Source organism: Astyanax mexicanus, chromosome 6 (genome assembly GCF_023375975.1).
Source record: "Astyanax mexicanus isolate ESR-SI-001 chromosome 6, AstMex3_surface, whole genome shotgun sequence".
In the NCBI taxonomy this organism is placed as follows: Eukaryota; Metazoa; Chordata; class Actinopteri; order Characiformes; family Acestrorhamphidae; genus Astyanax; species Astyanax mexicanus.
Genome location: NC_064413.1, coordinates 11524709 through 11546261, shown reverse-complemented (window position 1 = coordinate 11546261; position 21553 = coordinate 11524709). Strand labels below are relative to the sequence as shown.

General features: G+C 41.2%; 1 protein-coding gene across 2 annotated transcripts in view; it reads left to right on the top strand.

Annotated features, from left to right (window-relative positions):
* c4b (complement 4B (Chido blood group)) overlaps positions 1-21553 on the top strand; it is a 171007-nt gene that overhangs the window by 113320 nt on the left and 36134 nt on the right. For both annotated transcript variants that reach the window (XM_049480533.1, XM_049480532.1), the window contains exons 28-34: positions 4669-4831; positions 5184-5398; positions 15198-15359; positions 19005-19068; positions 19164-19250; positions 19340-19508; positions 20541-20625. In XM_049480533.1, the coding sequence (XP_049336490.1) occupies positions 4669-4831; positions 5184-5398; positions 15198-15359; positions 19005-19068; positions 19164-19250; positions 19340-19508; positions 20541-20625 (945 nt within the window). The remainder of the gene's footprint in view (positions 1-4668; positions 4832-5183; positions 5399-15197; positions 15360-19004; positions 19069-19163; positions 19251-19339; positions 19509-20540; positions 20626-21553) is intronic.

The following is a 21553-nucleotide window of genomic DNA, read 5'->3' as shown; positions in this document are numbered from 1 at the left end:
CACCCAGAACAGCACTCAGAACAGTGGCAATAAGAACAGCAGCCCTAAGAAAAGCAGCACAAAGAAAAACATCACTCAGAATAGCAACACACAGAATAGCACTCAGTACAGCTGCACCCAGAATAGTAGCACTCAGAACAGCAGCACAAAGAAAAGCAGCACTAAGAACATTACTCAGTATAGCAGCATTAAGAACAGCAGCTCATAAAAGCAGCACTAAGAACATCAGCACTCAGAACAGCAGCCCTCTGAAGAGCAGCACTTACTACTGCAGCACTCAGAACAGCAGCACTCAGAAAAGCAACACACGAAAAGGAGGACTCAGATCTGCAGCACATAGAAAATCAGCACTCAGAACAGCAGCACACAGAAAAGCATCACTCAGAACAGCAGCACTTAGAACGGCAGTCCTAATGACAGCAGCACTCATTATAGCAGCACTCAGTACTGCAGCACTGAGAACAGCAGTGCTCAGAAAAGGAACACACAGAAAATCACTCAGAACAGCAACAGTCAAAACAGCAGCACTCAGCACTGCAGCACTCAGAACAGCAGCACTCAGTACTGCAGCACACAGAACAGCAGCACAAACCATAGCAGCACTAAGAACAGTAGCCCTCAGAACAGCAGCACTCAGTACTGTAGTACTCAGTACAGCAGAAATCAGTACAACAGCACTCAGAACAGCAGCACTTAGAACAGCAGCACACAGAAAAGCAACACTCAGAACAGCAGCACTCAGAACAGCAATCAGTACAGCAGCACACAGAAAAGCAGCACTTAGTACAGCAGCACTCAGTACAGCAGCACTCAGAACAGCAGCACTAAGAACAGCACGCACTACAGCAGCACCCAGAACAGTAGCACTCAGAACAGCAGCACACAGAAAAGCCACCCTCAGAACAGCAACCCTCAGAACAGCAGCCCTCAGAACAGAAGCTCTCAGTACAGCAGCACTCTGAACAGCAGCACACAGAAAAGCAGTACTCAGAACAGCAGCACTAAGAAGAGCACTCAGTATTGCAGCTCTCAGAACAGCAGCACTGAGAACAGCACTCAGTACAGCAGCACTCAGAACAGCAGTACTCAGCATTGCAACATTAAGAACATTACTCAGTATAGGAGCACTCAGAAAAGCAGCACACAGAACAGCAGCCCCAAGAACTGCAGCACTCAGTATATCAGCACTCAGAACAGCAGCACACAGAAAGCAGCACTAAGAACAGCAGCACTAAAAAAGCATTTAGTACAGCAGCACTCAGAACAGCAGCACACAGAAAAGCAGCACTAAGAACAGCAGCACTAAGAACAGCAGCACTAAGAACAGCAGCCCTAATAACAGCACCACTCAGCACTGCAGTCCTCAGAACAGCAGCACTCAGTACTGCAGCACACAAAACAGCAGCCCTAATAACAGCACCACTCAGTATAGCAGTACTGTAGCACTAAGAACAGCAACCCTAAATATAGCAGCACCCAGAACAGCAGCGCTTAGAACCTCACCACTAAGAACAGCAGCACACAGAAAAGCAGCGCTCAGAACATCACTAAGAACAAGCTCACTGTGAACAGCAGCACTAAAAACAGCAGCACTCAGTACTGTAACACTCAGCAGCACTCAGAAAAGCAAAACAGAAAAGTAGCACTCAGAACAGCAACACTAAGAACAGCAGCCCTAAGAACAGAAGCACTCAGTATATCAGCACTCAGAAGAGCAGCACACAGAAATCAGCACTAAGAACAGCAGCACTAAGAAGAGCAACACTCAGACCAGCAGCACATAGAAAAACAGCACTCAGAACAGCAGCACTAAGAAGAGCAACACTCAGACCAGCAGCACACAGAAAAACAGCAGCCCTAATAACAGCACCACTCAGTATAGCAGTACTGCAGCACTCAGAACAGCAGCACTCAGAAAATAAACACACAGAAAAGCAGCACTCAGAACAGCAGCACAGAAAAGCAGCACTCAGAACAACAACACTCAAAATAGCAGCACTCAGCACTGCTGAACTCAGAGCAGCAGAACTCAGCCCTCACAACAGCAGCACTCAGAACAGCAGCACACGGAAAAGCAGCACTCAGAACAGCAGCACTAAGAACAGCACTCAGTATAGCAGCACTCAGAACAGCAGCACATAGAACAGCAACCCTAAATACAGCAGCACCCAGAACAACAGCACTAAGAAGAGCACTCAGTACAGCAGCACCCAGAACAGCAGCACATAGAACCGCAGCACTAAAAACAGAAGCACACAGAAAAGCCGTGCTCAGAACAGCAACACCAAGAACAGCATCACAAAGAACAGCAGCACTAAGAACAGTAGCAATCAGAACAGCAGCACTCAAAACAGCAGCACACAGAAAAGCAGCATTCAGTACAGCAGCACACAGAAAAGCAGCACTCAGAACAGCAGCACTTACAGCAGCACTTTGAACAGCAGCAATCAGAACAGCAGCACACAGAAAAGCAGCACACAGAAAAGCAGCACTCAGAACAGCAGCATTTAGAACAGCAGCACTCAAAACAGCAGCACACTAAAAAGCAGCATTCTGTATAGCAGCACACAGAAAAGCAGCACTCAGAACAGCAGCACTAAGAACAGCAACCCTAATGACAGCAAAACTCAGTATAGCAGCGCTCAGTACTGCAGCACTCAGACCAGCAGCACTCAGAAAATAAACACACAGAAAAGCAGCACTCAGAACAGCAACACTCAAAACAGCAGCACTCAGCACTGCTGCGCTCAGAGCAGCAGCACGCAGTACTGCAGCACACAGAACAGCAGCACAAACCATAGCAGCACTAAGAACAGTAGCCCTCAGAACAGTAGCACTCAGTACTGTAGTACTCAGTACAGCAGAAATCAGTACAACAGCACTCAGAACAGCAGCACTTAGAACAGCAGCACACAGAAAAGCAACACTCAGAACAGCAGCACTCAGAACAGCAATCAGTACAGCAGCACACAGAAAAGCAGCACTTAGTACAGCAGCACTTAGTACAGCAGCACCCAGAACAGTAGCACTCAGAACAGCAGCACACAGAAAAGCCGCCCTCAGAACAGCAGCCCTCAGAACAGCAGCCCTCAGAACAGAAGCTCTCAGTACAGAAGCTCTCAGTACAGCAGCACTCTGAACAGCAGCACACAGAAAAGCAGTACTCAGAACAGCAGCACTAAGAACAGCAGCACAGAAAAGCAGCACACAGAACAGCAGCTCTCACAACAGCAGCACTCAGGACAGTAGCACACAGAAAAGCAGCACTCAGAACATCAGCACTAAGAACAGCTACCCTAAAAACAGCAGCACTAAGAAGAGCACTCAGTACAGCAGCACCCAGAACAGCAGCACACAGAAAAGCAGCGCTCAGAACAACAACACTAAGAACAGCATCACTAAGAACAGCATCACTAAGAACAGCAGCACTAACACAGCAGCACTCAAAACAGCAGCACACAGAAAATCAGCCCCCAGAACAGCAGCACACAAAAAAACAGCACACAAAAAAACAGCACACAAAAAAACAGCACACAGAAAGGCAGCACTCAGAACAGCAGCACTTAGAACAGCAGCACTCAGAACTGCAGCACTCAGAACAGCACCACTAAGAAAGGCACTCAGTACAGCATCACTAAGAACAGCAGCATTAAGAACAGCAGCACTCAGACAAGCAGCACATGGAACGGCAGCAATAAGAACAGCATTCAGTATAGCAGCACTCAGAACAGCAGTACTAAGAACAGCAGCACTAAGAACAGCACTCACTACAGCAGCACCCAGAACAGCAGCACTCAAAACAGCAGCATACAGAAAAGCAGCCCTCAGAACAGCAGCATTAAGAACAGCAGCCCTCAGAACAGCAGCACTACGAAGAGCATTCAGTACAGCAGCACACAGAAAAGCAGCACTCAAAACAGCAGCACTTACAGCAGCACTTTAAACAGCAGCACTCAGAACAGCGGCACACAGAAAAGCAGCACTCAGAACAGCAGCACTAAGAACAGCACTCAGTACAGCAGCATTAAGAACAGCAGCACTCAGAACAGCAGCACTAAGAACAGCACTGAGAACAGGAGCACACAGAAAAGCAGCACTCACAACAGCAGCACTAAGAACAGCAGTCCTCAGAACAGCAGCACTCAAACCAGCAGCACTCAGAATAGCACTCAAAACAGAAGCACTTAAAGCAGCAGCACTTTTAACAGCAGCACTCAGAAATGTAGCTCTCAGAACAGCTGGACTAAAAACAGCAGCACTTAGAACAGCAGAATTAAGAACAGCACTCAGACCAGCTGCACTTAGAACAGCAGCACTCAGAACAGTAGCACTCAGAACAGCTGGACTAAAAACAGCAGCACTAAAACAGCAGCATTAAGAACAGCACTCAGACCAGCTGCACTTAGAACAGCAGCACTCAGAGTAGCAGCACTAAGAACAGCAGCACACAATACTCAGTACTTAGAACTTCTAGTTCTTTGATCTTACATCTGACTATATGGATTAAATAGGTGTAGTTAGATTGCTGTAACTGATGTTGTTTTATTACGATCCAGTCTAAACTATTCAGACTTTGTAGGTAACCTAATTTAGTCAAATGTATTTCTCTGTCATCTCATTTAGATTTTTATGACTACATTAATAAACAATGTTGTTTATGATGCTCAGGAGGAGGCAATCTCTCGTGCCACGGCATTCCTTTTCTCCCGGGTTGATGACCTACAGCGACCTTTTGCAGTGGCCATTACAGCCTACTGCCTGTCCACATGCCTAACAGATCGGAAACAGGCTGAACCAGCCTGGACCAAACTACAAAGTTTGGCTACACAAGGTACTGAACCCAACAATCAGTCTGTGACTGTACACCAACTGTATATGAGTTACTGTAAAATAGAGGGGTTTCTAACAAAGGTGTCAGTGAATAGAAGAAGAAGTCTTTCCAATAAAGTGATCAATAAATTAAAACACAAGGATAGTGAGAAAGTACCGGATAGGAGCCCAGTTAATAGAAGCAGAAGCTACATCTTTTTTAATAAAGTGACTAGTGAGTGTAATTAATAAAGTTACTGTTAATGGAAACAGATGGTACGGTAGTGGACAGTAAATGAAGAAAGAGATGTTTCTAATAAAGTGGCCTGTGTTGTTGCTGTCTGACTCTTCTCCATTTGCTCTGTTGTGTTCAGTGGGTGAGTGTAAGGTGTGGAAAGCAAATGAGGACATGCGGCTGGTAGGTGAAGGGAGGGGCTACCTGGTTCCAGCAACGGTGGCTCTGACAGTGGAAACCACTGCGTACGCTCTCCTCACTGCGCTGGCCTGGGGAAACCAGTCAGAGGCAAAAGCAGCGGCATGCTTCCTTTCCTCACAGGAGAACTATGAGGGAGGATTTAAGTCCACACAGGTCAGCTGATCACTACATAGCCAAATGTCAATTTTTTATATATAGGCGGAGTTTGAGGGAGGGTTACACTATACATGTATTGGAACAGTGAGGCCAACCCATTTATTTCTACTGTAGGCTAAAAACATTTGGTTTTGACATTACAACATCATTACGAGAGCAAAAATCAATATTTAACCTTTTTTCCAGGTATTTACATCTAGATCTGATACACAGTTCACTTATCACAAGGTAGCACTTTTTGTCTGAACCCACACATTTTTCTTGTGAGCTAAAGTATTGGAACAGATCAAAATAAAATAGACACAATAATCTTCTTGTTGCTAAATACAAACACATTCTTGCAGCAATGCTCGAAAATCTAGTAAAACATTCTTCAACAAAACCAGGATAAACTCTTTAATATTCTTGATTAAGAAGCACGTCCCAATTCTTTTAATAATAATAATACATTTTATTTGAGGACGCCTTTCTTGGCACTCAAGGTCACGTTACACAAAAAAAGAAAAATACGTAATAATAGAATAAGTACGCAATAATAGAAATATTGAATAAGCAGCAAATAGTAAATAATAAAAAGAAGTATAAAATACTCAGTAAATAGAAATATAAAAATACACAATAAAAATCAGTACATAAATAGAGTTAAAAAGACAGTGCAGTTACTGTCACAGTTTATACGCAATTTTGAACAGGTGAGTTTTTAGCTTGGATTTGAATTGTGGCAATGAGTCTGAATTACGGAGATCAGGTGGGAGTGAATTTCAGAGCCGGGGAGCAGAGTGGATAAAAGCTCTGCTCCCTATAGTAACAAGACGGGCAGGGGGAACAGTGAGATGGGCAGAAGAAGAGGATCTGAGAATACGGGCAGGTTTAACAACATGAAGGAGGTCAGAAAGAAAAGGAAGAGCAAAACTGTGGAGAGCTTTGAAAGTAAGGAGGAGTATTTTATAGTTAATGTGATGTGAAATGGGAAGCCATTTATGGAGGGTTTTCTGCGGTAGACCAAAGAGAAGAGAATTACAATAATCTAGACGAGAGGTAACCAGACTATGGACCAGGATAGCAGTAGAATGAGGAGAGAGAAGGACGGAGACGATTAATATTTCAAATATGGAAATAGGCTGACCGAGTGATATTATTGACATGGGAGGTGAAAGAGAGGGTGCTATCGAGGATGACACCCAGACTCTTGAACTGGGGGGAGGAAAAATGAGTAATCAGAATGTAACCAGAATGTTACAATTATGAGGTTTACGTAGTGTTGATTTATTGCCAATCAGAAGAAGTTCTGTTTTATATTAATTTCAAAAAGTTTAAGATGAACCAATGTTTTATTTCAAGGAGACAATCTGTGAGGGATGTAGGTGAGAGGAGTATTTGGTTTGGTTGAGAGGTAGAGCTGGGTGCCATCCGCAAAGCAGTGAAACTGAATATGATGCTTCCGGAAAATGTAACCAAGGGGTAACAGGAACAAAATGAGATCTAAATGATTTTAGCTGAACAAACTGAGTGCGGCCAGAAAGGTAGGAACGAAACCAGTAGAAAGGTGTATTTACAATGCCAAGGGAAGTCTGTCAAGAAGGATGTCGTGAAATTGTGTCAAAGGCCGCAGTAAGATCAAGCAGAAGAAGGACGGATAATAGACCAGAATCAGCAGCAGGGAGGAGGTAATTGGTGAGCAACTGTTTTTTCAAGAATTTTGGTAATAAATGGAAGCTTTGAAATGGGGCAAAAGTTATTGAGGTTATTAGGATCTACACCAGGTTTCTTGAGTATTGGTGTTAAAGCAGCTGTTTTAAGAGGAAGAGGAAAAACATCACTGGTAAGGGAAGAATGTATAATATCTGTGATAAGAGGGGACAGAGACGGAAGGCTAGCTTTAACAAGAACAGTTGGAAGAGGATCCAACCAACAGGTTGATAATTTTTAATTTCGAATTAATTTGGAGATGTCATTGACTGAGGAAAGGGTAAAAACTGAAAATGAATTTGAATTTGGAGGGACAAGCAGAACTGGATCAGTTGCAGTTAAAGGGGCAGTTGGTAAAAGTTGCTGATGGTTATGTGCTATTTTTGAGGTGAAAAATGATACCAATGCCTCAGGAAAGTCTTTGGCGCTAAATGTGAGAACATGACAGTTTTCTCTAAAATCCACTCCACTCTGAGCAGCACATTGTCATCTGTAACTGCCCCAGCCTCAATTTGTTGAATTAAAGTTTTTATTTCCTCTTTTATCCTGTCGCAGAAAGACTTTTATTCTGGTACAGCTCCGAGCGTCTGCTTCTGACTGATGTGTCTCAGCCCCGCCCCAAATTCAGGATTGGTTCTGATTGGACAACAACTGGATTTAATTTTGGCCCTTTTTTACAGCGCTGCGGTTAGAGGGAATGCAATTGCTGTGCATTGTGTTTGCTTTACACGTTCGCAGCGCCACACAGTGGAATACAATGCAGTTGAGGTGATTGCATTTCAGTGCAATTCTGACACGAATTCAACGTTTCTTGCTTTAAATACAAATCCACACACACTGTTTTTCTGTTTAGAGATTGCTTTTAAACACAGATGTGAGAAAAATATGCCACAATGCTTTCATGTCACCCAATCTCTGAACAGAAAAACAGTGTGTGTGGATTTGTATTTAAAGAAAGAAACGCTGAACTTCTGTTCAGAGATTGGGTGATTTTAATACTCCCAATGTAATACTCACGAGATTGCTTTTAAACACAGATGTGAGAAAAATGTGCCACAATGCTTTAATGTCACTCAATCTCTGAACAGAAGGGTGACATTAAAGCATTGTGCCACATTTTTCTCACATCTGTGTTTAAAAGCAATCTCGTGAGTATTACATTTAAAGGAGGAGTTCATGTTTAAAGTACCTTATGGTGAAAAGTAATACAGCTGTACAGGGCAGCAATAAAAGTGGGAGTTGGTCCAGAGAGCTGGCAGACGGTAGCTTCAAACAGTGGTGTTCTTGAACAGTCACTGGCACTACCCTCCACTTCTCGCGATAGATTATCGCGAGACCTCCCCCTCTGCCAGCATCATGAGGTTTAGTCATGTAAACAAACCCCTGAGGCGTAGCATCATTGAGTGGAACAAAGTCATTGTTTGACTGTTGGCTGTTGACATGTTTCAGTTAAGCACAAAAAGTCCAACGATCACAGATGATATCCTATATCAGCTGCCCCATATTCGTGAGCGAGCGGATGTTGAAGAGGCCGAAGTTGATGGTCTTTACATGACAGGAGTCCGTAATATATAGCAATTCAGGCAAATACAATAGCAATCCAGGCTAATACAAGCCACATATAGCAGGTCCCAACATAATAGCGGACAGTGTAATAATCTTAGAAGAAGTTAAAAAGAATTAGGAGAAGCTAAAAACAAGGAAGAGGAGCAGGGGCAACACAACACGCCAGCGTTCACTCCACCGGATGCAGTTTGTTTTCAATATGTTTTCAATCTGTTTTTATCTGTATAATATGAACATGTGAATTAGGAACCCCAAACACTTACCCACAGCCTGTGAAAGAATAAAAAAAAATACTTATGTTTGAATGCTAAGTACATTTTCATTATAAAAGTACACCTTTGAAATACATCATAAAAAAGAACACCAAAAAAAAAAGCTGCTGTGATGTTTACAAATTTACAAAATTCTTAAATGGTTGAAATCCCCCCAAAAGATCTGTCATGAATCATTCAATCAATAACAACAATATCAATAACTTTTTGGTAAAGAAAACATAAAATCTAAAAAAAACACAATGCTTCTTTATATAAAACATATGCAAGAGGTAATTTGATAATTGTCCATTTACCAACACTAATTACAGTCCAGTGGCAGCACAAACAGGACTAAACAGAAAAAGCTATTTAACACTGAGCATGTTGCCCACTGTTTAATTTATTAACATTCATTATACATTAATAGTTCTCTATCTAGATATGATAAACATACAAAACACATTTTGCTTGCCATTCATCTGTCAAAGACACTCCCACAATCCCAGAAGTAAGGCTGACATGTGTGTAGCATCAACAATAAAATTCTGTAAAACATGAATTTAACTAGCCATATTTAAAACAAAGTAAATGTACATTACAATTACTTTAATTATGTTAATGTTAGGCAACAAATGAATATAATATAATTTAGGGTGACCAAACGTCCGTCCCGGGTTATTTTCAAAAAGTGAGGAAATGTCCTGGTTTTTAAATTACCTTTATTGGACCATTACATTTACAGGCACTAGGGCACTGCGCACGGCGCTGCGTGTGACATAATCCTGGATTTAAAAAAAGCGACTACCAAAAAATGTAGCAAGTTTTTGAGGTGTTATTGGAGACTTTTGGCGACTCTGAGATGAACACACGCTCTCTTCAGCCGCGCTGCAGTGGCTGCTGCCGTGAGCCCCGCCCACAACACTCACAGTGCAGTCTCTCAGTCAGAGCTTACACACCGCTCCACCAACACCGTGCCCACAGCCACCGCTGACTGACCCCGCCCCGTATTTACAGATCAGGATGTAAATATAACTGTTTTCAGTGTGAATTTTGAATTTAACTCACTCACCTCATTCACCACGTAGCCTGTCACTCACCTCCTCCACAGTGTCTGCCTCTTTGTAAAACGCTAAATATCTATTGAACCATTGAACAATTTGCCTATGATAGCTTTAAAAATAAAGAAAACGTAAAAAAAATAATAAAATAAAACAAAGAAAAACCCTAAAAAAAAAGTAAAATAACACTTACGGCTAACTGCTGCTCTTATAATAACATTTAAAAACTTGGCAAAAAAAAAAAACAAATTCAAGTAAAAATTAAGTTACTGTAAAAAAGTGACGGCCTATTTAAAAAGCAACAGATGTTGTTCATTTGTAACATTTCTAACATATTTAGGATGTTTTTACACACTTATTTCACTCCCACAACTTTAATCCTTTACAGCTTCAAAAACATGTATTATGCAAATTAGGTGTTGACGTCATTTAGCGTCATTTAGGGACCCTGTTTACACCTTTCTATTTCAGTTGATAGGCACAAAAATTAACACAAAAATACATGGTCATTTGAATTCAAAAGCTCATCTCAGCTTGTTGAGATTTAGGCCAGCTTTATTTTAATGCTTGTTTGCATTTGATACAAATTAAACAACGTCTGAAAATGTTGGCAAATTAAAAAACATAAATTATGTGTTTTAGGCATAGTGAAAGGTAAAAACAACAGTTAGGCCCAAATATATTTGGACAGTTACAATTTTCATGATTTGGGCTCTGCATGCCATCACACTGAATTTGAAATGAAACGTAAGAAGCAGCTGAAATGTAGACATTTAGTTTTAATTCAATGAGTTGAACAAAAATATCCTATAAAGCATTTAGGAACTGCAGTCATTATTTCAGAGGCTCAGATATAATTGGAGAAATTAACTTGGTAACACTTTACTTGGATGGTCCATTTTCTGGCCTGGTCCATTTTCTCAGTTGATGCTCAACTGACATTCAACTAACACTGAATTAAATTAAACTTAACCCTATGTTGAATTTAAATGATTCAAAATAGAACCTAACCCTACACCTAACCCTAACCTTAACCCTTAATCAACCCTATAATCTAACCCTACACCTAACCCTAACCTTAACCCTTAATCAACCCTAAAATCTAACCCTACACCTAACCCTAACCTTAACCCTTAATCAACCCTAAAATCTAACCCTACACCTAACCCTAACCTTAACCCTTAATCAACCCTAAAATCTAACCCTACACCTAACCCTAACCTTAACCCTTAATCAACCCTAAAATCTAACCCTACACCTAACCATTACCCTAACCTTAAACTAAACTTAAAATCTAACCCTAAACCCAATCCTAAAATATTAAGATAAGCGTTTGGGTTAGAGTTGAATGTAGGGTTATATTCAATAGAGAATCATTTACTTTCACCTTTTAGTTCATTTGCATTTAATAGACATGTTGAATGTTAGTTGAATATCAGTTGAGCATCAAAGAGGCCATCAAATGGACCATCCAAGTAAAGTGTTACCATTAACTTTATTATGAATAAAGTGTTCAGTTTTGATACTGGTGAGAATCCTTTGCAAGCCATGACTACCTAAAGTCTGAAACCCATGGACATCAGCAAACACTGGGTTTTCCTCCTTTATGATGCTTTTTCAGGCCTTTACTGCAGCTGTCTCAAGTTGTTGCTGGTTTGTGGGTTTTTCTGCCTTTAAGCGAGTGACTTACTGATGCTTGATCTCGTTCAGATCTGTTGATTGTCTCGACTACTGCAGAATATCTCAGTTCTTTACCTGGGTTGCTTTTAAGTTTTGAGTCATTGTCCACCTGCGCCGTCCAATTAGCCCTGCTGAATTTGTTTGAATGTGAGCAAAATGTAAATTCCTGTGCTTTTCAGAATTCATCCTTATGCATCTGCCTTTTGTCACATAATTGATATCCAATGGTGACCCAGTGCCATTGGAAACCATGCACAACCATGCCACCACCATGTTTTACAGAGAATGTGGTGAGCCATTCCAAACCTTCTCCATACTCTCTTCTTCCCGTCATTCTTTTTCAAGTTTATTGTGGATTCACCTTTCCAATGAATACTGTTCCAGAACCTGGCTGGCTTTTTTAGATGTTTTTTTTTTTTTTTGGTAAAGTCTAATTTGGCTTTTCTATTAATGGTTTTCACCTTTTGGCGAACCCTCTTGATTTGCTCTCATGAAGTCTCCTCTTTATGATAGACTTAGGTAATTATACGCCTACTTCCTGGAGAGTGTTCTTTATTAGGGTAGGTGAAAGTATTCTGTGACCATCCCCCAGTCTCCACAATCTTTCACCTTAAATGCAGAATTTGCTGGTTTAATAACCAGTAGAAGTGTTCAAATGCAGGATTTGCTGGTTTGTTCAATTGCAGGATTTGCTGGTTAATTAACCAGTAGAAGTTTTCCAATATAGGATTTGCTAATTTATTAACCAGTAGAAGTGTTCAAACACATGATTTGCTGGTTTAATAACCATTAGAATTGTTCAAATGCATGATTTGCTAGTTTAATAACCAGTAGAAGTGTTTCAAACATAGGATTCAGTGGTTTAAAAACAGTAGAAAATTTCAAATGCAGGATTTGCTGGTTTAGTAATGATTAGTATAAGTATCCAAAATTTACGTTTTCATGACTTATTTTATGCTAGTATAAACACAAAAATTGGAACATTTGTTTTGTGTGAGTATCCCAAAACACACAGTTAATCTAAAAGCTATTGATGATTCAGTTTTACAGCTTCTTAGCTAAACTATCTATCTAGTTAGTAGATATCATTTTTGTCTTTGATATCATATCTAGTGCTATTAACTTAGGTATCAATACCTATGATATTTCATGATAATAATAATGAAAATAAAATTTGCACTTCTGCCAGTTACAGACTCCTGCCCAGTCACAGACTCCTGCCCAGTCATATACTTCTGCCCAGTCACATACTTCTGCCCAGTAACAGACTTCTGCCCGGTAACAGACTTCTGCCCAGTCAAAGACTCCTGCCCAGTCACAAACTCCTGCCCAATCACATACTTCTGCCCAGTAACAGACTTCTGCCCAGTCACAGACTTCTGCCCAGTCACAGGCTTCTGCCCAGTCACAGACTCCTGCCCAGTTACAGACTCCTGCCCAGTTACAGACTCCTGCCCAGTCACAGGCTTCTGCCCAGTCACAGACTCCTGCCCAATCACATACTTCTGCCCAGTAACAGACTCCTGCCCAATCACAGACTCATGCCCAATCACATACTTCTGCCCAGTAATAGACTCCGGCCAAGTAACAGACTCCTGCCCAATCACATACTTCTGCCCAGTAACAGACTCCTGCCCAATCACAGACTCCTGCCCATTCACAAACTCCTGCCCAATCACATACTTCTGCCCAGTCACAGACTCCTGCCCAGTCACAGACCCCTGCTCAATCACATAGTTCTGTCCAATAACAGACTCCTGCCCAATTACAGACTCCTGCCCAATCACATTATTCTGCCCAGTCACAAACTCCTGCACAGTTACAAACTCCTGCCCAATCATATACTTCTGCCCAGTAACAGACTCCTGCCCAATCACATACTTCTGCCCAGTAACAGACTCCTGCCCAATCACAGACTCCTGCCCAATCACATTATTCTGCCCAGTCACAAACTCCTGCACAGTTACAGACTCCTACCCAATCACATATAAAGAGTAACTGTTTATTTTACCTTGAGTGTATTGACAAATATCTTTCAATTATGATTACTTATCTTAGTATCTGTAATTACATAATCATTGTGTGAAACCTTGTATTCTATATGCATAACCAATACTCACATCGTATTTGATCATTTGTATTACTCACAGTGTATTTTACACGCATGTATATAAAAGATTAACCAATAATCACAATATATTCTTTATCAGGCATGTGACTAACACAGACTCTATTATATGACAAATTAACCCACATGATACATTTACTAACACATTAATATATAACATATGAGATGTAGCTCAGGCTTGAAGTATTTTGTTTTACTGCATGACCCTAACTAACGGTCATCAATTCGACTGGTACGGGGCTAAATTGCTACAAAAAAGGCTATTAAATCAAAGCAGCCTTTTGGTGAGTGAGTGCCTCCCTAAAAAACCTCTGCTTCAAAGCGGGGGGTGACGCACACACACAGATAGTGCCATGAGGTTCCATTCTGGAAGAATACAGTCAAGGCCAAACACTAGTGGTCCGGTCAGACACGTGAAACGGATTACTAACACGTGAAATTACGCATGCTAACATGAGATGATTTTAGTAACGCCTCATCAGCAGGTTTCACGTCATTTGGGGTATAAAACATGGAGTCAGATCAGAGGGGGGTCAGAACTTATGCTGGGACGGCTGTCAGACGGTCTTTCATGTGTTAGTTCTCCTGAATATTCAGTACTTTGTAATAAACACTTGGTTTGCTTTCAGCTTCACTCCACCTGTCTGACTCTCTCTATCAAACGAACACGCAGGGGAGTTGTACCCCGGACGAGAGGTGGGAGTAGCCCACCTTTCATTTTCTTTTCTACAACAAATACTTCTGCCCAGTAACAGACTCCTGCCCAATCACATACTTCTGCCCAGTAACAGACTCCTGCCCAATCACAGACTCCTGCCAAGTCACAGACTCCTGCCAAGTAACAGACTCCTGCCCAATCACATATTTCTGCCCAGTAACAGACTCCTGCCCAATCACATACTTCTGCCCAGTAACAGACTCCTGCCCAATCACATACTTCTGCCCAGTAACAGACTCCTGCCCAATCACAGACTCCTGCCCAATCACAGATTCCTGCCCAGTCACAGACTTTTGCCCAGTCACAGACTCCTGCTCAATGACATAGTTTTGCCCATTAACAGACTTGTGCCCAATCGCGTACTTCTGCACAGTTACAGACTCCTGCCCAGTCACAGACTTCTGCCCAGTCACAGATTTTGGCCTGCCACAGACTCCTGCCCAGTAACAGACTCCTGCCCAGTAACTGACTCCTGCCCAATCGCGTACTTCTGTACAGTTACAGACTCCTGAACAGTCACTGACTCCTGTCCAGTCACAGAATAACATGTAATGTAATTTATTTGATATAGTCTAACTCAGTTTAATATAGCAAAAAGAGAAAATATAAAAACATGACTTCACATGGTGATGATCAAGTTTTAGGAGGGTTGCTATACACACTGCTGCAGGTTGTCTAATATAGTCAGTTCTCTGTGTTCTAGGACACTATCATGGCTTTGGAGGCTCTTTCAGAGTACGGCATACACAAAACCGAGTCTACACCCCCCCTCGTTACCGTGCAGTTCACCACCCCCGCCGGCCGATCAGAGAGGGAGGAACTGGTACTAAATACCAAAGGAGAAAAGGTGGAGGTGGAGTTACAGGTACCAGCTTCTGAAATTTGAAGCACACATTCTACTCAATTTTATCAATGATGACGTTCTCCGCTATTCCAATGCTTTACTGTAGATCGTTTCTCTCTCTGGAGTGCTTTACTGTACAGCACTCCTCTCATTCTGGAGCTGTTTTACTGTAGAGCACTCATCTCATTCTGGAGCTGTTTTACTGTAGAGCACTCCTCTCATTCTGGAGCTGTTTTACTGTAGAGCACTCCTCTCATTCTGGAGCTGTTTTACTGTAGAGCACTCATCTCATTCTGGAGCTGTTTTACTGTAGAGCACTCATCTCATTCTGGAGCTGTTTTACTGTAGAGCACTCCTCTCATTCTGGAGCTGTTTTACTGTAGAGCACTCATCTCATTCTGGAGCTGTTTTACTGTAGAGCACTCATCTCATTCTGGAGCTGTTTTACTGTAGAGCACTCATCTCATTCTGGAGCTGTTTTACTGTAGAGCACTCCTCTCATTCTGGAGCTGCGTTACTGTAGAGCACTCCTCTCAGTCAAGTTTGCCAGTAAAGCTCTACAGTAAAGAACTCCCGAATGAGAGGAGGAATCTACAGAAAAGTAGCTTTAGAGTGAGAGGAGTGCTCTAAAGTAAAGCAGCTCCATAGTAAGAGAGGGCTTTACAGTTAAGCAGCTTCAGACTGAACGGAGTGATTTAGAGCAAGGAAGCTCTAAAGTGAGAGGAGTTGTCTACAGTAAAGCACTCCAGACTGAGAGGAGTGACCTACAGTAAAGCAGCTCCAGACTAAGAGGAGTGACCTACAGTAAAGCAGCTCCAGACTGAGAGGAGTGACCTACAGTAAAGCACTCCAGACTGAGAGGAGTGACCTACAGTAAAGCACTCCAGACTGAGAGGAGTTGTCTAAAGTAAAGCAGCTCCAGACTGAGAGGAGCGACCTACAGTAAAGCACTTCAGAGTGACAAGAGTGGTCTACAGTAATGCAATCCAGAGTGAGAGGAGTGATCTACAGTAAAGCACTCCAGACTGAGAGGAGTGATCTACAGTAAAGCACTCCAGAGTGAGAGGAGTGAGCTACAGTAAAGCACTCCAGAGTGAGATGAGTGATCTACAGTAAAGCACTCCAGAGTGAGAGGAGTGATCTACAATAAAGCATTCCAGAGTGAGATTAGTGATCTACAGTAAAGCACTTCAGAGTGAGAGGAGTGATCTACAATAAAGCACTCCAGAGTGAGATTAGTGATCTACAGTAAAGCAGCGCCAGAGTCAGAGGAGTGATCTACATTAAAGCACTCCAGAGTAAGGGGAGTGATCTACAGTAAAGCACTTCAGAGTGAAACCTACAGTAAAGCACTTCAGAGTGACAGGAGTGATCTACAGTAAAGCAGCTCCAGAGTGAGAGGAGTGACCTACAGTAAAGCACTCCAGAGTAAGAGGAGTGATCTACAGTAAAGCACTCCAGAGTGAGAGGAGTGATCTACAGTAAAGCACTCCAGAGTAAGAGGAGTGATCTACAGTAAAGCACTCCAGAGTGAGAGGAGTGATCTACAGTAAAGCACTCCAGAGTGAGAGGAGTGATCTACAGTAAAGCACTCCAGAGTGAGAGGAGTGAAACCTACAGTAAAGCACTCCAGAGTGAGAGGAGTGACCTACAGTAAAGCACTCCAGAGTGAGAGGAGTGATCTACAGTAAAGCACTCCAGAGTGAGAGGAGTGATCTACAGTAAAGCACGCCAGAGTGAAACCTACAGTAAAGCACTTCATAGCGAGAGGAGTGATGTCTAGTTAAGCACTTCAGACTGAGAGGAGTGATCTACAGTAAAGCAGCTCCAAAGTGAGAGGAGTGATCTAAAGTAAAGCACTTCAGAGGGAAACCTACAGTAAAGCACTCCAGAGTGAGAGGAGTGACCTACAGTAAAGCACTGCAGAGTGAGATGAGTGATCTACAGTAAAGCACTCCAGAGTGAAACCTACAGTAAAGCACTTCATAGCGAGAGGAGTGATGTCTAGTTAAGACCTTCAGACTGATCTTCAGACTGATCTACAGTAAAGCACTTCAGAGTGACAGAAGTGATCTACAGTAAAGCAGCTCCAGAGTGAGAGTAGTGATCTACAGTAAAGCACTCCAGAGTGAGAGGAGTGATCTACAGTAAAGCACTGCAGAGTGAAACCTACAGTAAAGCACTTCAGAGCAAGAGGAGTGATGTCTAGTTAAGCACTTCATTGTGAGAGGAGTGATCTACAGTAAAGCAGCTCCAAAGTGAGAGGAGTGATCTAAAGTAAAGCGCTCAATAGTGAAATCTACAGTAAAGCACTCCAGAGTGAAAGGAGTGATCTACAGTAAAGCACTCCAGAGTGAGTGGATTGATCTACAGTAAAGCACCCCAGAGTGAAATCTACAGTAAAGCACTCCAGAGTGAGAGGAGTGATCTACAGTAAAGCAGCTCCAGAGTGAGAGGAGTGACCTACAGTAAAGCACTCCAGAGTGAAATCTACAGTAAAGCACTCCAGAGGGAGAGAAGTGATCTACAGTAAAGCACTCCAGAGTGAGAGGATTGATCTACAGTAAAGCAGCTCCAGAGTGAGAGGATTGATCTACAGCAAAGCACTCCAGAGTGAGATGAGTGATCTACAGTAAAGCACTTCAGAGCAAGAGGAGTGATGTCTAGTTAAGCACTTCATAGTGAGAGGAGTGATCTACAGTAAAGCAGCTCCAAAGTGAGAGGAGTGATCTAAAGTAACGCACTCCAGAGTGAAATCTACAGTAAAGCACTCCAGAGTGAGAGGATTGATCTACAGTAAAGCACTCCAGAGTGAGAGGATTTATCTACAGTAAAGCACTCCAGAGTGAGAGGATTGATCTACAGTAAAGCACTCCAGAGTGAAATCTACAGTAAAGCACTCCAGAGTGAGAGAAGTGATGTACAGTAAAGCACTCCAGAGTGAGAGGAGTGATCTACAGTAAAGCACGCCAGAGTGAAACCTACAGTAAAGCACTTCATAGCGAGAGGAGTGATGTCTAGTTAAGCACTTCAGACTGAGAGGAGTGATCTACAGTAAAGCAGCTCCAAAGTGAGAGGAGTGATCTAAAGTAAAGCACTTCAGAGGGAAACCTACAGTAAAGCACTCCAGAGTGAGAGGAGTGACCTACAGTAAAGCACTGCAGAGTGAGATGAGTGATCTACAGTAAAGCACTCCAGAGTTTTACCTGCTTTTTAGTTGAGCTAAACTGCTGATAAGGCCCAGTCTAATCTGATAATATCAGATAATATACTACTATGAACAAATGCCTCAGCTGCTTCACGCTTAACACACAGTATGTGCTCCGTTCACTGCACACATCTGTACTGCACGTCCCATTAAAAACACTGTGTTTGAACACCCTTTTATACTCAGCAAATTCAGAAACCTTTACAACCAAGCTGATACATTTAAAACATTTTTAGCATTTAGCTGACATCACAAATATAAATTTAATTTAATTAAAAATTGTATTTTACATTTTTACATTCATTCATTTACTTTCATTTAAATATCAGTTAATCACATAATATTGTTGTGATAAATCAGATTAAATTGGATTGACACCACTAAATAAAACATAATATATAAAATATTGTTTTACATGTTACTTGTTTGTTTGTTCTTCCCACTTAATGTTGTTCCAGAGGCTCTTGGGAGGAGACATCACTGCCAAGTTTTCCGGAAAAGGAGAAGCAAAATTCAAGGTAGGTCTGAATTAATCTCACAGCCTGTGTGTGAGCATCTCAGATCTGTGTAACATTGTAAGACTTTCCACTGATCCACTGGGTTCTGCTGATAGGTAGTGAAGGCTTACTATGACTTCGACCACTCTTCCAATTGCAATAACCTGTCAATCAGCGTCACAGTTCAAGGCAAAGTGGAGTACACTGGTGAGACACACACACACAGACACACACACAAACAAACACATACAGTGTACTAGGTTAGCCACATTGTAAATATATGTTGTTTGTTTCAGCACAAGTTACAGAAAACTATGACTATGACTATCAGAGTGACACACCCAAAGAGAGAGAGGAGGCGGAGCTTCCACAGTCATCCATAGAGTGGTTTGATGTTCGCAGCAGACGCAGACGAGACACGCGGCAGAGTTCAGAGGACACACTGGTGTATCGTGTGTGTGTGAGGTCAGGAAAACCCTGTTATTCCTGTTATTTTATTTCATAGTAACTGATATCCAATCAGTTCATTTGTTACCAGCCACATTGTATATCAGTTCATTTGTAACCAGTTGCATTTTAAATCAGTTCATTTGTAACCAGCTGCATTGTAAATCAGTTTATTTGTAACCAGCTGCATTTTAAATCAGTTCATTTGTAACCAGCTGCATTTAAATCAGAGTTACTCTCAATGTACTACAGAGTTTAATTGATTGACTGATTGATTAAATCAGTAGATTAAATACCCTACAATATTAAATCAGTCTATTCAATACTGTATTATATTAAGTCAGTCTATACAGTACTTCATTACATTAAATCAGTCTAATCAGTAGTTCATTATATTAAATCAGTCTATTTAGTACTTATTTATATTAAATCAGTCTATTCAATTATTCATTATATTAAATAAGTATATTTAGTACTTCAGTATATTAAATCAGTATATTCAATACTTCATTATATTAAATCAGTTTATTCAGTAGTTCATTATATTAAATAAGTATATTTAGTTCTTCATTATATTAAATCAGTCCATTCAATTATTCATTATAATAAATCAGTCTATTAAAAAAATAATTATATTAAATCAGTCTATTAAAAATATTATTATATTAAATCAGTCTTTTTAATTCTTCATTATATTAAAATCAATCTATTCAGTACTTCATCATATTAAATCAGTCTATTCGATAATCCATTATATTAAATAAGTTTATTCAGTAATTCAACAGGTTTACTCAACCCTTTACCAAATAAAGTCAGTTTAAATACTCCTTCAGTTTCAGTGGGTGGGGTTAATCAGTGTTGTAATATTATGCCTTTAGAGAAAAAAAGCACACTTGCTGTCCAGATTTAAACACATGTTTAATGTATACACACATCTTGCAGTGCTGTAGTGCATTAGATGGAATTGGTTTGCAGTTTAGATTTGTGGCAGGTGTGTGAAGGGTGTAAACGTGTTTGTACTTAATGTTATGGCATATTTTCTTCATGCAGTCACTCTCAGGAGCTTTCAGGCATGTCTATTGCTGACATCACACTGCTGAGCGGCTTTGAACCCAACACTGATGATCTGGACAAGGTCAGCACCGGAACCTAAACACAGGAAATAGATTTACACATACATGACTTGCACCCTGAAATACCCTGAGAGGGTGTTATTACACAATAAATTACACAATACACAATAAATTACACAGAAATTACACAATAAATACAGTGTATTCATTTTTTTCCAAACTTTTTACTCAGCAATTAAATAAAAATGTTTATTATGGAGTAAATCAGTTATATGCAGTACAGGCAAAAGTTTGGACATACCTTCTCATTCAATGCGTTTTCTGTATTTTCATGACTATTTACATTGTAGATTCTCACTGAAAGCTTCAAAACTATGAATGAACACATGTGGAGTTTTGTACTTAACAAAAAAAGGTGAAATAACTGAAAACATGTTTATATTCTATTTTTTTCAAAATTGCCACCCTTTGCTCTGATTACTGCTTTGCACACTCGTGGCATTCCCTTAATGAGGTTCAAGAGGTTTTCAGGTGTGCCTTTTCAGGGTTAATTAGTGGAATTTCTTGCTTTATCAATGGGGTTGGGACCATCAGTTGTGCAGAAGTCTGGTTACTACACAGCCGACAGCCCTATTGGACAACTGTTAAAATTCATATTATGGCAAGAACAAATCAGCTAACTAAAGAAAAATGAATGGTCATCATTACCTTAAGAAATGAAGGTCAGTCAGTCCGGAAAATTGCAAAAACTTTAAATGTGTCCCCAAGCGCAGTCGCAAAAACCATCAAGCGCTACAACGAAACTGGCACACACGAGGACTGACCCAGGAAAGGAAGACCATGAGTCACCTCTGCTTCTCAGGACAAGTTCACCCGAGTCATCAGCCATAGAAATCGCATGTTAACAGCAGCTCAGATCAGAGACCAGTTGAATGCCACACAGAGTTCAAGCAGCAGACCCCTCTCTAGAACAACTGTTAAGAGCCGACT